The sequence below is a fragment of the Stomoxys calcitrans genome, chromosome 2 (genome assembly GCF_963082655.1).
Source record: "Stomoxys calcitrans chromosome 2, idStoCalc2.1, whole genome shotgun sequence".
NCBI lineage: Eukaryota > Metazoa > Arthropoda > Insecta > Diptera > Muscidae > Stomoxys > Stomoxys calcitrans.
Window position 1 is genome coordinate 57,445,030 of NC_081553.1, and position 15,878 is coordinate 57,460,907.

Sequence of the window (15,878 nt, forward strand, 5' to 3'; positions counted from 1 at the left end):
AACTTTAAAAGAACGAAATGAACTAGTTCGAATATAATTGCTTACTTTCAACCAGGAATGTAAGCTGCTATTGTAGTAAATAGAGTTCACGATTGAACTAGTTCAATTGAACAGGTCTTCAAAAGGAAACCACTGAAATAGTTCGATTAAACTGGTTCAAATAATATAAGCTGTTATTGCAATTGAACTAGTTTAATTGAACGGGTCTTTAAAATGAACGATTAATCTAGTTCAATTTGATATGAACGAAGTGAACTAGGTCGCCTACAATTGATTCATTTCAATAAAAAAAATAACAGCTGTTATTGCAGTAGAGTTCGCCATGGAACTAGTTCAATTGAACGGGTCTTTAAAATTAACGATTAATCTAGTTCAATTTGATATGAACGAAGTGAACTAGGTCGCCTACAATTGATTCATTTCAATAAAAAAAATAACAGCTGTTATTGCAGTAGAGTTCGCCATGGAACTAGTTCAATTGAACGAAACTTTAAATGAACGAATTGAACTAGTTCGATTATAATTGCTTACTTTCCACCAGGAATGTAAGCTGCTATTGTAGTAAGTAGAGTTCACAATTGAACTAGTTCAATTGAACAGATCTTGAAAGGGAAACAACTAAACGGGTCTTTAATGTAATTGAACTAGTTCAATTGGACGGTTTTTCAAAATGAATGAACAAAACTAGTCCAATTTCATATGAACGAACTGAACTAGTTCGCCTTCAATTGCTTCTCATCAAAAAAAAAAAAAAAACAGCTTTTATTGCAGTAGAGTTCGCGATGGAACTAGTTCAATTGATCGGAACTTTATATGAACGAATTGAACTAGTTCGAATATAATTGCTTACTTTCAACCAGGAATGTAAGCAGCTATTGTAGTAAGTAGAGTTCACAATTGAACTAGTTCAATTGAACAGGTCTTTAAAGGGAAGCAAATAGTTCGATTAAACAGGTTCAAATTAGATCAGCTGTTAATGTAATTGAACGGGTCTTTAAAATGAACAATAAATCTAGTTTCATTGCATATGAACGAACTGAACTAGTTCGCTACAATTGTTTCTCATCCAAAAAAAAATATATATATAGAACAGCTGTTATTGCAATAGAGTTCGCGATGGAACTAGTTCAATTGATCGGAATTTTAAATGATCCAATTGAACTAGTTCGATTATAATTGCTTACTTTTCACCAGGAATGTCAACTTCTATTGTAGTAAGTAGGGTTTACAATGGTACTAGTTCAATTGAACAGGTGTTTAAAGGGAAACAACTGAAATAGTTCAATTGAACTAGTTCAATTGATCAGTAATTTGCAATGAACGAACTGAACTAGTTCGCAAGCAATTGGTTTTTATCATCAAATAATATCAGCTACTATACTTGTAGTAGAGTTCCCGGTCAAACTTGTCTTTAAATAGAACGAACTTAACTTCAGTCGGTTCCTATTGTTCCTTAATTCTATTATAACTTCAATATTATCTGCCATTTCATTTCACTTCTTCAGTCTAGCACTTCTCTTTTGTTGCAGCTATCAGCTGTGCACCATTAAAAGTTTTCCTGTCATCACCTCAATTAAAAAAACTTTCAAACCATTCACCTCACTTATATAGTGGAATGCCCCATACACAAAATTGTTTTTTTCTTCGAAATCAGTGCCATTTTGGTTTTCTTTAAAGAAAATCTAAATCTATCTAAAACTATTTCCTTAAGGACGTTCCAGCTGTCGCTGTTGTGGCAGATGATGCAGTTGTTGTGCTGGTGCTGCTAATTCCTCCATTTGCAGGCTTCTCAAAGCGTTGCGTTAGTGAGGCCACCGCTGAATTATTCCTAGAGACTGGGGCTGTAGGTGGTCTTGGGGTGACCTTTGCCGCTGTGGCCACACCATTCGGTGTAGAGATGCCACCTGTGTTGGACTTTTTGCCTTGTTGGGAAAATGAAGGCTTGGCCGACAAGGGTTTTGGTTTTTGTATGGTCGCACTGAGGGGCCTTGAATTTTGACTATTGCTGCTACTACTACTACTACTACTAGTGGTACTACTACTGGAGGTGGGCGGCAGTGGTTTCTGTAATGTTGGCTTGGTAAAACTTTTGCCTCTGTTGGCTCCAACTGCTGATGATGATGATGTTGTTGTATTGTTGTTGTTGTTCGGGAATCGGCTATTTGCTGTTGCCGTTGGCTTAAAACTAGAAAATGCTGTGGTCGGTGATAAATCCGAACGCGTTGGGGCCACCCGTGCTATGGGCGCATTTACAGGCGCTGGCCTTAAATATGAGGCCGGCTGTGTGGGCGGCTTAGTGGCCAAAGTGGCAGCAGTGGGGCTTATGAGCGTTTCCTCTTTCTCTTTTCTTTTGATCTCCTCTTTGGCTGGTTTGGCTTTGACAAAACTTGAGGCCGCCGCTGAATATAGGGATTCTCCGCCTCCATTTCGCTTCTCCATCTCATTGACTATCTCGCCTAGCAGACCCAAATCATTGCTGCTGGCCACACTGCTGCGTTGACTGCCCACCAAATCTATGCGTTTAAGAGTTTGGGCTGCCGGCGGTATCTCATCTATAACCGAATAGATATCATCTGCTATGTCCGAGGCCCGTTGATGGACAGGAGATGCTTCTTCTGCCTCTTCGGAAAACTCACAATCATCGTACATGTGCTCAGGGCCTCGGGGCACTGCTATGGGCAATTGATAGCCCGACGAAGTGGTAGAATTGGTTTTTTTCAAAGGTGGTGGCCGGGGTGGTGGACTTTTGGGCCTTTGCCCATTGAGAGTTTGTGAGGAGACCGCACTGCGAGGTCTGGCCGAGCCGGGTGGTCCACTTTGTCTCATGGAACCAAAACTTTGTATATTCGCCTTCTTGGTGGGCGAACGCATGGATTGGGCCCTCTTTACCAGATTCTTGGTTTCCTCCTCTTTGGGTGTTAGCTCAGAGTCGGAGTTAGAGGATTCACCCTGTGGTGCCTGTTGCATGGGTATGGGTGCTGATATCTCCAAATTCTTTAACTTTTCACGATCCATATAGGTTTTCTCTTTCATGGGCGGCTTTTCATCCTTTTTCAAAAACGAGGTGATGCGACGTATGGTGCCATCCTTCTTCACATTCAGCTTTGGGTCGGTATGCAAAGGCACCGGAGGTGGAGGAGCTGCTTTCACATGTTCCCCCGGGGCCAAGGGTGCTGGTCGCGAAGGTGTTAGATCTGTGGAGCTACCCATGGCCTTTAAAGGCAAGGCCACGGTGGAATTTTCCAATACTGGTTTTGATATTATGGGCCTGGCAGTGGAACCCGGATTGGGTGGTGGCAAGGCAGGAGCCGCCATCACTCCGTTACCCATGGGTGGAGGTGGTGCCTTTCGGGTCAAGGTGCCATTCATTTTCACCTCCTGCTTGATGGGTGGTGGTGGTGCCGCTCTCTGGGGTATTTGCAACGAATTGTCCTGCTGCAGTGTGGGCTGCACATAGGCCACATTGGGTCCGCTGAAATTATTCGTAGGCGATGTGGCATCATTCAAGGGCCTTAGGGTGAAGCCCTTAAATTTTCCATACAAACCATTGCCCATGTCATTGGAATCACTGGGCGACTTGAGCAGAGCCGAGTTCATGTCATCCGTGCTGCTGGGCGTTGACTTGGGTAAACCATTGGCATTCACTTGATTGGCATTGTTGCCATGAGGACCGCCACTGCCACCGCCGCCGCCGCGTGATGGAGGTTGTTTAGCACCGCTGGCCGATTTGATACTAAATGTGTGGATTGGTAGTTTTGCCAAAAACAAAAACAGAGAAAGGAAGACAATAAGGAAATTGGTTTAGTAAAAAATGAATAAATACAGAGTAGAGGGTTTTGTAAACATAATTCACACCATTAAGCAGGTATTTTTTTTTGTGCTTTTTTTTGGTTTAGTGTAACATAACGACATACCCATGCAAAAGTTGGAATTTTTTTGGAAACTTAGCCATGCAATACCCATCACCAAACGGCTGACATTTACAACAAAGACGCATACAAACAAAAGATTTAAAGCTAAAGCTAAAAAAGGAAATAGGGAAAGAAAAATATGGGGAAGTATGAAACGATGCACATATAGATGAGTACCCATGGACACCAAACCATGTATCAGGTGATATTACCAAGGAAATGCAATAAATGAATGAACAAAAAATCCATTGAATCGTAAAGAGACCAAAAAAAATTTATTAAAAAAAATTACTACTATATAAATAAAAAAAAAAAACATTATTATTTAATAATTTGATAACTTATAAGGTATATACAATTCGTTTTACTAAATTTAATTACATAAATTAACTAGAAAAATCTTTTGAGCGTTTGAGTTAACATATCCCAACCAAGACAGAGTGGTACTTATGGTTGCCCAAAAAGTAATTGCGGATTTTTTAAAAGAAAGTAAATGCATTTTTAATAAAACTTTGACTTTAATCAAATATACTTTTTTTACACTTTTATTCTAAAGCAAGCTAAAAGTAACAGCTGATAACTGACAGAAGAAAGAATGCAATTACACGAGTCACAAGCTGTGAAAAAATTTGTCAACGCCGACTATATGAAAAATCCGCAATTACTTTTTGGGCAACCCATATTTCAATGTCCCCTATCTTCAATTATCTTCATGTAATACTTTTATGATCTGTTTATTGGATTGAAGCTTATAGATTTTATCTAAAGTTTGATTTGTCATTATAACTGAATAGACCTTACAAAAATGATTAATTCTTTAAAAAACATTTTTCCAGTCGTTATTTTCATCGTATGTAGTTAATAAAACTAAGAAAAAATATGTATAATATTATTTATAAATTTATGACTTTTGTTTGCCACCTTATTTTAAGCCAAAAACACAAATTTTGGAGTCATATAACATGGGGGGACGCCCCTCCCTAAAACCCTCCAAACGGGCATGTTTACCTATTGGGACAATATGGGTATCAAATGAAAGGTATTTAATAGTAGAGTACGAACTTGATAAAAAACTTTTGATCACAAGTGTCGGGGGACCCGTGCCACCCCCAAAAACCTCCCAAAAATGGCATGCTTACCGATTGGGGCAATATCGATAGCAAAAGAATGGTAATTGAATGTAGAGCACGAATTTGATATAAAATTTTAGTCTCAAGTGTCTAGGGGCAACCCCACCTCAAAAAAACCCGCCCACCCCAAAAAAGGTGCATATTTACCTATTAGACATTGTGGATATCAAATCAAAGGTATTTGGAAGTAAAGCACAACTCTCATATACGAAATTTGGTGCAAGAGTTTCTTGAGGGCCACCCCCCACGCAAAACTGGCATATCGATATAAAAAAGTCATCAAATGTCTTAGAAGGGAACCCTTCAGGATAAGATGGGACTTAAATAAAAAGTTCCTTGACAGAAGAGTATGGACCAAATATTAATATTGAGGGCCAAGTCTTCAACAGGACTGTTTATGGGACTCGAAGTAAAGGCCATTGAAAAGTGTCTGAGGGACCGACCCCCCCAACTGTATATGTTGACCGGGCGAGACTCAAACAAGTAATAAGGCATTAAGTTCGGCCGGTCCAAACTTTGGATACCCACCACCTCGGGTATATATGTAAACCCCCTTTTGTCACATTCCGATGAAATTATGCACCCAAATTCGGCACGGACATTGAGTGGTCTTATAAATATAAGTCACTGTTGAATTTTGTTTTTCGAATTTCAACGAGATCGGGTAATAAATAAAGCCTTTATGAGCTTCAGACCCTTAACCGGCATATCGGTCTATATGACAGCTATATCTAAATACAGTCCTATTTTTACCATATTTGGGTCGCATTGGGGGGTGGCTTAACTCTTCTCACTGTTTCAAATTTCAGTGAAATTGGATTAAAAATAATGCTTTTATGGGCTTCAGACCCTTTATCGGGAGATCGGCAGCGATATCTAAATATAGTCCGATCCAAACAATATTTGGGGCGGATGTTGAGAGACCTAAAACTACCAACTGTTTCAAATTTCAGCGAAATCGGAAAATAAATAGGACTTTTATGGGCTTCAGACCCTTTATGGGGAGATCGGTCTATATGGCAGATATATATAAACATAGATCGATCCAAACAATATTTGGGGCGGATGTTGAGAGACCTAAAACTACTTACAGTTTTAAATTTCAGCGAAATCGTATAGTAAATAAAGCTTGTATGGGCTTCAGACCCTTTATCAAGAGATCGGTCTATATGATAGCTATATCTAAATATAGTCCGATCTGAACCATATTTAGGTTCGAAGTTGGGAGGTCTGATACTACTCACAGGTTAACATTTCAGCGAAATCGATTAAAAAGTAAAGTTTTTATGGGCTTCAGACCCTTTATCGGGAGATCGTTCTATATGTCAGCTAAATCTAAATCTGAACCGATCTGGGCCAAATTGAAGAAGGATGTCGAAGGGTCTAACACAACTCAAATGCAAATTTTGCCCATTCAACTAAGGAACAGGGGCAAACTTCTCACATATCAATGAGTGCAGTCCGATTCAAGTTTAAGCTCAATGATAAGGGGCCTCCTTTTTATAGCTGAGTCCGAACGGCGTGCGGCAATGCGTCACCTCTATGGAGAGAAGTTTTACATGTCATAGTACCTCACAAATGTTGTCAGATGCCATATGGTCTCGCCAGGATTCGAACCCGGGCGTCCAGTGTCATAGGCGGACATGCTAAACTCTGCGCTACGGTGGCCTCCTAACACAACTCACTGTCCCAAATTTCGGCGACAACGGACAATAAATGCGACTTTTATGGCCCCAAAACCTTAAATCGAGAGATCGGTCTATATGGCAGCTATATCCAAATCTGGACCGATCTGGGCCAAATTGAAGAAAGATGTCGAAGGGCCTAACATAACTTACTGTCCCAAATTACAGCACAATTCGATAATAAATGCGGGTTTTATAAGCGCAAGACCTTAAATCGAAAATCGGTCTATATGGCAGCAATATCCAAATCTGAACCGATCTGGGCTTAGTTGAAGAAGGATGTCGAAGAACCTAACGCAACTCACTGTCCCAAATTTCGGCAAAATCCGATAATAAATGCGGGTTTTATAAGCGGAAGACCTTAAATCGAAAGATCGGTCAGTATGGCAGCTATATCCAAATCTGAACCGATCTGGGCCTAGTTGAAGAAGAATGTCGAAAGGCTTAACACAACTCACTGTCCCAAATTTTGGCAAAATTGGACAATAAATGGGCCTTTTGTGGGCCCAAAACCTCAAATCGAGAGATAGGTCTATATGGCAGCTATATCCAAATCTGAACCGATCTGGGCCAAATAGAAGAAAGTTGTCGAAGGGCCTAACATTTTCATTTCAGTAAAATCGGATAATAAATTTGGCTTTTATGGGACTAAGACCCTAAATCTGCGGATCGGTCTATATGACAGCATCATTCAAATCTGAACCAATCTAGGCCAAATTGGAGAACGATGTCGAGGAGTCTATCGCAACTCACTGTCCCAAATTTCATCAAAATCGGATAATAAATGTGGCTTCTATGGGCCTAAGATCCTTAATCGGCGGATCGGTCTATATGGGGGCTATATCGAGATATACTCCGATATAGCCCATCGTCGAACTTAACTTGCTTATGGACAAAAAAAGAATCGGTGCAAATTCTCAGCTCAATATCTTTATTTTTAAAAGACTATAACGTGATTTCAACAGACAGACGGACGGACGGACATAGCTAGATCGTCTTAGATTTTTACGCTGATCAAGAATATATATACTTTACAGGGTCGGAAATGGATATATCGATGTGTTGCAAATGGAATGACAAAATGAATATACCCCCATCCTTCGGTGGTGGGTATGACAAGTAAAAGCTTGCTAAGTTCGGCCGGGCCGAATCTTGGGAACCCATTACCATGGATTCTGGCAAAATATGGGGGCTATATCTAGTTATAGACCGATTTAGACCGTACTTGGCGCAGTTGTTGGAAGTCATAACAGAACACTATATGCAAAATTTCAGCCAAATCGGATAAAAATTCGAAGGCCTCAAGAAGTCAAATCGGGAGAACGGTTTATATGGGAGCTATATTAGGTTATAAACCGATTTGAACCGTACTTAACACAATTGTTGGAAGTCATAACAGAATATTATGTGCAAAATTTCAGCCAAATCGGATGAAAATTGAGGCTTCCAGGGGCTCAAGAAGTCAAATCGGGAGATCAGTTTATATGGCAGCGTTATGGACCGAATTGAAACATTCTTGGCACAAATTTTGGAAATCATAACAAACCACTTCATGCACAATTTCAGCCAAATCGGATAAGAATTGCGCCCTCTAGAGGCGTAAGAAGTCAAGATCCCAGATCGGTTTATATGGCAGGTATATGAGGTTATGTATCGATTTGAACCATACTTGGCGCAGTTGTTGGAAGTCATATTGAAGCACCTCATGGTAAATTTCAGCCAAATCGGATATGAATTGCGCTCTCTACAGACTCAAGAAATCAAGATCCCAGATCGGTTTATATGGCAGCTATATCAAAAATGGGCCGATATGGCCTATTTACAATCCCAACCGACCTACACTAATAAGAAGTATTTTGTGCAAAATTTCAAGCATATAGCTTTAGGTTAGTTTAGGTAAGAGGGGCAGTCCTTTACAGACTCACTTAGACAATTTTAAGTCCCTTGTGATACCACAGTAGTGACAGGCCAACGTTTCTGGCGTGAATCGAACTCACGTCCCCTGGACTGATAATCCAAGCACGCTACCAATTCGGCTACCGGTGCGCCCTGCGTCTAGCTTTACTCCTTAGAAAGTTAGCGTGCTTTCGACAGACGGACAGACGGACATTGGCTAGATCAATTCAGAATGACGAGACGATTAAGAGTATATATACTTTATGGGGTCTTAGACTAATATTTCGAAGTGTTATAGTATACCCCTATCCTATGATGGAGGGTATAAAAATCAGGAGATCGATTTATATAGAAGTAATATCAATGCACAGACCGAATAGAACCAAATTTAAAGTCGGTTCGAAGTCATGAGAGAAATTATTATACAAAATTTTAGCTCAATCAGATGAAATTTGCGCCCTCTATAGGCGCAATGTATCTCATAGGATGCATTCAGAGTCGTATTGCTTAGTTTTGTTAAATTTTGCAAAAAATTTAACTTGCCAATGGTATCGATAGGAAAACAATCAATCGATATTCAGACAAAGAATAAAATGTCAATAGTATAGACAGTGCCATCTATATTTTGCCAGCACTACCTACAATGCTGACGAAAAGTTTTATATACTTTAGCAAGGCGGATTTAAAAAGGTTGTCTCAGGCGAACAGCTGTTACCAGCCGGCCAAGTTTAACGGTATTAATATGTCAGATTTTTGCTTGCATTCTCTTTGTTGTTATCTTCTTTCTCGCATATTCTCTGGTCATGTACGCACACATGTACACACACGTACTCAAATTTCTTTGTGTGTGTTAGCAAAACGTCGATCAGCTTTAACGGTGGATTGAAGATAAGTTGATCGTTATTAGATCATACATATGACATTATTTATGTATATTATGACAATGTATAATACATCACTAGAGGTAAGGCGTTCGTTGATGAAAAATTGACCAAATAAAGAATATCTTTAATATATGCATATATGTATATACAATAAGGCAATCACTGGGTTAAGTTGAAAGTCGAGGGCAATGTCAATCTTATATAATCTTATAACTATTTTGAGACAATTATTGGAAAATTAAAAGAAATATTAATAAAAATATTTGCCACAAGTCTGTGATCGTATGCCTGCATTGTAGTAACCAAAATCTTTCAAAACTGTTTGGTTCATAAAAACCAAAAAAAAAAAAACGTTATCTATTGGGTTGCCCAAAAAGTAATTGCGGATTTTTTAAAAGAAAGTAAATGCATTTTTAATAAAACTTAGAATGAACTTTAATCAAATATACTTTTTTTACACTTTTTTTCTAAAGCAAGCTAAAAGTAACAGCTGATAACTGACAGAAGAAAGAATGCAATTACAGAGTCACAAGCTGTGAAAAAATTTGTCAACGCCGACTATATGAAAAATCCACAATTACTTTTTGGGCAACCCAATATTATACTACATTCTAAATTACATATTTTACATATAACAATCTCTTACAGCTAAAAACATAAAATAAAACAAAGTTTAATTAATAAAAAAAAAAACACAAAAATATTAAGTCATGCATGTAGAAGTAAAGTAAATAATAAAATTGAATAGGAAAGGAAACAAATAAATAGACCAAAACATTAATAATGCAATTAAAATCATAACAAAACACAACAGCAATACAATTCAGATTTTTTTTTGTAGTTTGCAAATAATTGATGCGTTAACAACCTTGTTTAGGGGAATCTAGATTGGAGGCATTTACGAAAGCGAAAAAAAACTTGCTTCATGCTTCAGAGTGTGGGTTTTTGTGGTTTTGAAAATGAGAAAAAATGCAAGGCAGTAAAGAAATAATTGAAAAAAATTAAAAAAAAAATAATCAAGTTAGGCCAGACTAAAGTCGGGCAAAGTCTTTTGAAACCCTAAGGCTAAGTCACTGAAATTAAAATTTGCTTAAATTTGAAATGTGGAATTTTGACCATAAACCGTACATATTGCGGGAGTCATAGAGAGAAGATCGCTTGATAAATACGTTTGCAAAAGCGCTAAAAGTGAAAGTCAAGAGTTACATCTATCGTATATGAGAGCTATAAATGAAAATTTTTAATTTCCCAATTACTGCAGTATTTGTCCAATGCGGACGAAAATATATTGGGTTGCCCAAAAAGTAATTGCGGATTTTTCATATAGTCGGCGTTGACAAATTTTTTCACAGCTTGTGACTCTGTAATTGCATTCTTTCTTCTGTTAGTTATCAGATTTTACTTTTAGCTTGCTTTGGAAAAAAAGTGTAAAAAAAGCATATTTGATTAAAGTTCATTCTAAGTTTTATTAAAAATGCATTTACTTTCTTTTAAAAAATTCGCAATTACTTTTTGGGCAACCCAATATATGGCAACTTTATCTGAATCTGATCCGATTTTAATCAAAATCGGCACACGTCATTAAAGTAGAGCTGGCAAACTATCGATAATAGCAACAGTTTATGTTTACGATATTTCCAAAAATAAATATCGATAGTAACGATATTATTGTTATTTTCCTATTACCTACACTTCAAATGAAAATGAGGAGTAAAATCAGGAGATCGATTTACATAGAAGAAATATCAATGCATAGACCGAAAAAAAAACAAAATTTAATAAAGTCAGTTGGAAGTCATGAGAGAAATCATTTAGCCCTATCGTATGAATTGCGCCCTCTATAGGCGCAATGTATCTTATGGATACCTTCAATGTCCGGTCGCTTAGTTTTGTTCAAATTTGCAACAAATTGAACTTTGCCGATAATATCGATAGGAAAAATATCAATCGATATTCTGGCAAACAAGTAAAAGGGTGCTTAGTTCGGCCGGGCTGATACTTATATACCCCCCACCATAGATCGCATTTGTCGAGTTCTTTTTCCGATATCTCTTTTTAGGCAAACAAAGGAAAATAATAGCTATAATATGGAAGCTATATCAAGTAATGGTCCGATTCCGACCATAATTGAATTGAATGTTGGAGACCATAGAAGAAGAGATTGTGTATTGTATCAGCCAATTCGAGTGAGAATTGCGCCCTTTAGGGGCTCAAGAAATAAAAAAGAAAGATCGGTTTATACGGATGCTGAATCAGGCTATAGACCGATTCGGACCATATTTGACACGCGTGTTGAAGGTTATAAGAAAATCTGTTGGACAAAATTTCAGCCAAATCGAATAATAATTACGCTCTCTAGAGGCTCAAGAAGTCAAGATCCCAGATCGGTTCATATGGCAGCTATAACAGGTTATGTACCACTAGAGGGCGCAATTCTCATCCGATTTGCCTGAAATTTTGCATGAGGTGTTTTGTTATGACTTCCAATAAATCTGCTAAGTATGGCGAAAATCGGTACATAACCTGATATAGCTGTCATTTAAACCGATCTTGGATCTTGACTTCTTTAGCCTCAAGAGGGCGCAATTCTCATCCGATTTGGCTGAAATTTTGCATGAGGTGTTTTGTTATGACTTCCAATAAATCTGCTAAGTATGGCGTAAATCGGTACGTAACCTGATATAGCTACCATGTAAACCGATCTGGGACTTTGACTTCTTCAGCCTCTAGAGGGCTCAAATCTCATCTGATTTGGCAGAAATTTTGTACAACGTCTTATCTCATGACATTCAACATATGTGTCCAATATGGTCTGAATCAATTAATAGCTTGACACAGCTCCCATATAAACCTATGTCCCGATTTTGCTTCTTGAGCCCCTACAAAGCGCAATTCATATCCGAATGAATGGAAATATTACACAATGACTTCTACAATGTTCGGCATTCCGCATTGGACTATAACTTGATATAGCTCCAATAGCATAACACTTCTAATTCAATATTCTTTGTTTGCCTAAAAAGCGATACCGCGCACAAAACTCGACAAATGCGATCCATGATGGAGGGTTTATAAGATTCGGCTCGGCAGAACTTGGCACGCTCTTACTTGTTTTAATTTAACATTTTTTCAATAACTTTTTCAAAAACGGTGATTGTGATAATCATTTTCGTGATTGAAGTCGTTTCAATTAAAAAATTGATTGAATTAATTAATTTCGTGGTTGAAACCAATTTCTGTTTTTTCTCGAAACTCAGCACGTTTTTACTTATTTCCAAGTCTTTTTAGGGTGTAGCGGAGCATACAGAGCCATCTAGATATGTATAGCGGAAAAAGTATTTTTCATGAACTTTGTTGCCAATGGGCAGAAAGATTGACAAAAAAGAAAATTATAAAAATTTAAAAAGAAGCTTTAACAGATCATATTTTAACAAAGCACAACAAAACGAAAAACAAAATCATTTACTAAAAAATTTTCCTAAAAACAAAGGCCTTGCTTTTCTCTCTAGCTTTTCAAAAACCAATGATAATTAAACTGCAGAGTAATTCACACACACACACACATACACACGCAAGACGACATCTAAGCAAATTACAAATGATAAACACACCTATTGGTTTGATCGGTAACAGTGTAGGTGGTGCCATCAACAAGTGCATGGGGATTTGTGGTGGAATTCAAACGCACATCGGTTATTTCGAGTTTGCGCTTCAGCGTATTCGAATTACTCGAATTGTGATTTGGTGCCAATTTGCTATTGTTATTATTATTAGTACTATGACCATTCGAGGAGGTGGCCGAGGTGGCGCTACCACTGGAATGATTCGAATTTGAAGAATTGGGAATTTTGAATTTGTTTAGAGTTGCAGTGAAAGCAGAAGTAGGAGTAGGAGTAACAGAATTGCTGGGGTTGGTGTTAGAAGTGTGGGATTTTTTAAGTGTTGCGCTCTTGGGAGCCACTGGTGGTGGTGGAGGAGGCTTTATGGTGATTTTATTTGCTGTAATGCTAGGTGCTGGTGCGGGTGCGGGTGCTGATGCTGGTGTAGGGTGTATTTTGGTTTTGGCCAATATGTCATTGTGACTCTTGGACAGTGTTAGATGATTGTTGTTCTTTTGTAAAGTGTTAGTAAGGGCTTTGTTAAAATTCTCATTCGACGAGGATTGTTTAAGCTTTCGCACCATAATCGGTGTGTTACTGGCCGAAATGCAAGGTGGTTTAGGCGGCGTTTTTACCGCCTCCAGAGGTTTAATGGCTATGGGGGGCTTAGTGTTAGTTTGGTGTTTGCTGTTGGTTGTCTTAATGGAATTGTATGATGGTAGTGTTGTACTGTTGTCGTGATTGTTGGCGATTTTGTTTGCGATGTTAGGTACTGCCGCCATTTGTTCGGCTGCCCCCAGCTTAGCTGGGGGTGCTTTACGCATAACACTGGGAGTCTTTTTACCAATGGGCGATAGCTTAAAGGAGCTTGTAGAGGTGGTGGTTAGAGAAATGGGAGAAGTGGGTGAGTTAAGAGATTTCAACTGGCAATTGTTCGAGGAGGCAGTGACAGAAGTGTAGGAACTAGTGCTAAACGATAGACCATGCTTGGTCGAGGGCGATACATACATATTCTCGGCCAATTTGCCGCCCGCAAAGATCGGATGATGGCGGCAGTAGTACATGAAGAAGCAGAAGGCAGCCATAAAGGGCAAGACGGCAAAGAAGAAGATGTACATGAAACGTTGGAAAGCCTGGTGACCTGCAAATGACCCAAAAAAAAAAAAAAATCAATTAAATCATAACCACAAACCATAACTCGACCATACTTACTATTGGGATTCGTAGCCGGCCCACTGTCCACTGAGCCTCCTGGCCCCGGCATCTTGCAAGTGTGTCCTGTAAAGCCTATATTGCAATGACAGTTACCCTTGCTATTGCAAATGCCATTGCCATTGCAATCCTCGGGGCATTCGCGTCCCATGCCCGTTCTTCTCAGCTGAGCTATGGCCAAGCATTTTTGATTAACACACATGCTATCCTCACCGCATTTAGCACCATTGGGTGTTAGACCAGGATCGGTGGATTGCAAACCCAAGTCCACCAATGCTGTGCGACAGGGCACTATATCATTTTTATAGGTTATAAAGGAATGTGACAGCACCGCCGCCGTTTCCATGCCAAATTCCAGTCGCTCATTCAAATGGCGACAATGTAACATACCACACAAGACATTCTCCTCCTCGCAGGCTATGAAGGTGTTGTTCAGACGATTGTAGCCACAATTGCCTCCCCGCTTGCCCTGAATATTCATTTGGGAATAGCAAGGCTCTGAGGTCTCCCCAGTGGGGCCCCACAACACTCTACACTGATAGGTATGGGAACGGCAATTGCCTTGATAACAATAGGCCTGGCCACCATCACATTCTTCGGTGTCACGCTTGAACACATCCTGGGGACAATATTCCGATTCGCCGGTACAATATTCGGGCAGATCACATTCATTTTCAGCATTTCGACATTGTGTGCCCGCCACTTTGGGACGGCAAGTGGCCAAATCACAACATTCTCCAGTGGCACACGAGGCATTTGTATGCAGCATACAGGTATAGGGATCACAGCAGGTATTCTCACAATAGGCTGGCAGGCCACAATCGCATTGTTCGCCAGGCTCCACAAAACCATTGCCACATTGTGGGGAATCAAAGAGTTTGGTGGGTTTATTGCGCAGACAATAGTTCATGCCATGCGAGAAGGCAATGTTAAGCTGGTCAATGCTGCATGAGCTCCAATGAACCGGCAACACTGAGGTACTACTCGCCGACATGATGCATTTCTCATCTTGACACTTGCAATCGCTGGAATCATGTTCCATGCCAAAATTGTGACCCAACTCATGGGCCATGGTGGTGGCCACAACGCCCACTATGGGGCTATGTTCCACGTTGACACTACCCGAGTATTCGTGGGTACAGATGGGACCTTTGAAGGCTTTGCCTGAAAAAGAGAAAGGGGAACAAAATTTTATAAAAATTCAATTTTGAAAAATTTTGAAAAATTACTGAAACATTTTTAAAAATCTTTAATATCTTGTAAAAGCTTTCAATGAATTTGAATTTTGAAAAAATTTATGCAATTTGCAAATTTTTATAGGAAAATAATAAATTTGTTTGTTACAGTTTTCCGAAAGGAAGTCTTACATTTTCTAAAGCGTAAGGGTGGTTCAAGAGTACCCTTTCCTAAGGCAAAGGCAAGTTTTGGTACCCTTTCTTAAGACAAAGGGTAGTTTTAGTACCCTTCCTTAAGGGAAAGTTTAGTTTTAGTTCCATAGTCTAAGGAAAGGGTAGTTTTAGTACCCTAGCATAAGGGAAAGGGTAGTTTCATTACCCTTGCC

At 39.1% G+C, this 15,878-nt stretch overlaps 1 protein-coding gene across 3 annotated transcripts in view; it reads right to left on the reverse strand.

Annotated features, from left to right (window-relative positions):
* Positions 1-427: 427 nt before the first annotated feature.
* Positions 428-15,878, reverse strand: part of LOC106080661 (disintegrin and metalloproteinase domain-containing protein 9) — a 388,621-nt gene continuing 373,170 nt past the window's right edge. For all 3 annotated transcript variants that reach the window (XM_059361923.1, XM_059361924.1, XM_059361922.1), the window contains 3 exons: positions 14,318-15,481; positions 14,114-14,246; positions 428-3,733 (listed from right to left, as the gene is read on the reverse strand). In XM_059361923.1, the coding sequence (XP_059217906.1) occupies positions 1,699-3,733; positions 14,114-14,246; positions 14,318-15,481 (3,332 nt within the window). In that variant the 3' untranslated portion in view covers positions 428-1,698. The remainder of the gene's footprint in view (positions 3,734-14,113; positions 14,247-14,317; positions 15,482-15,878) is intronic.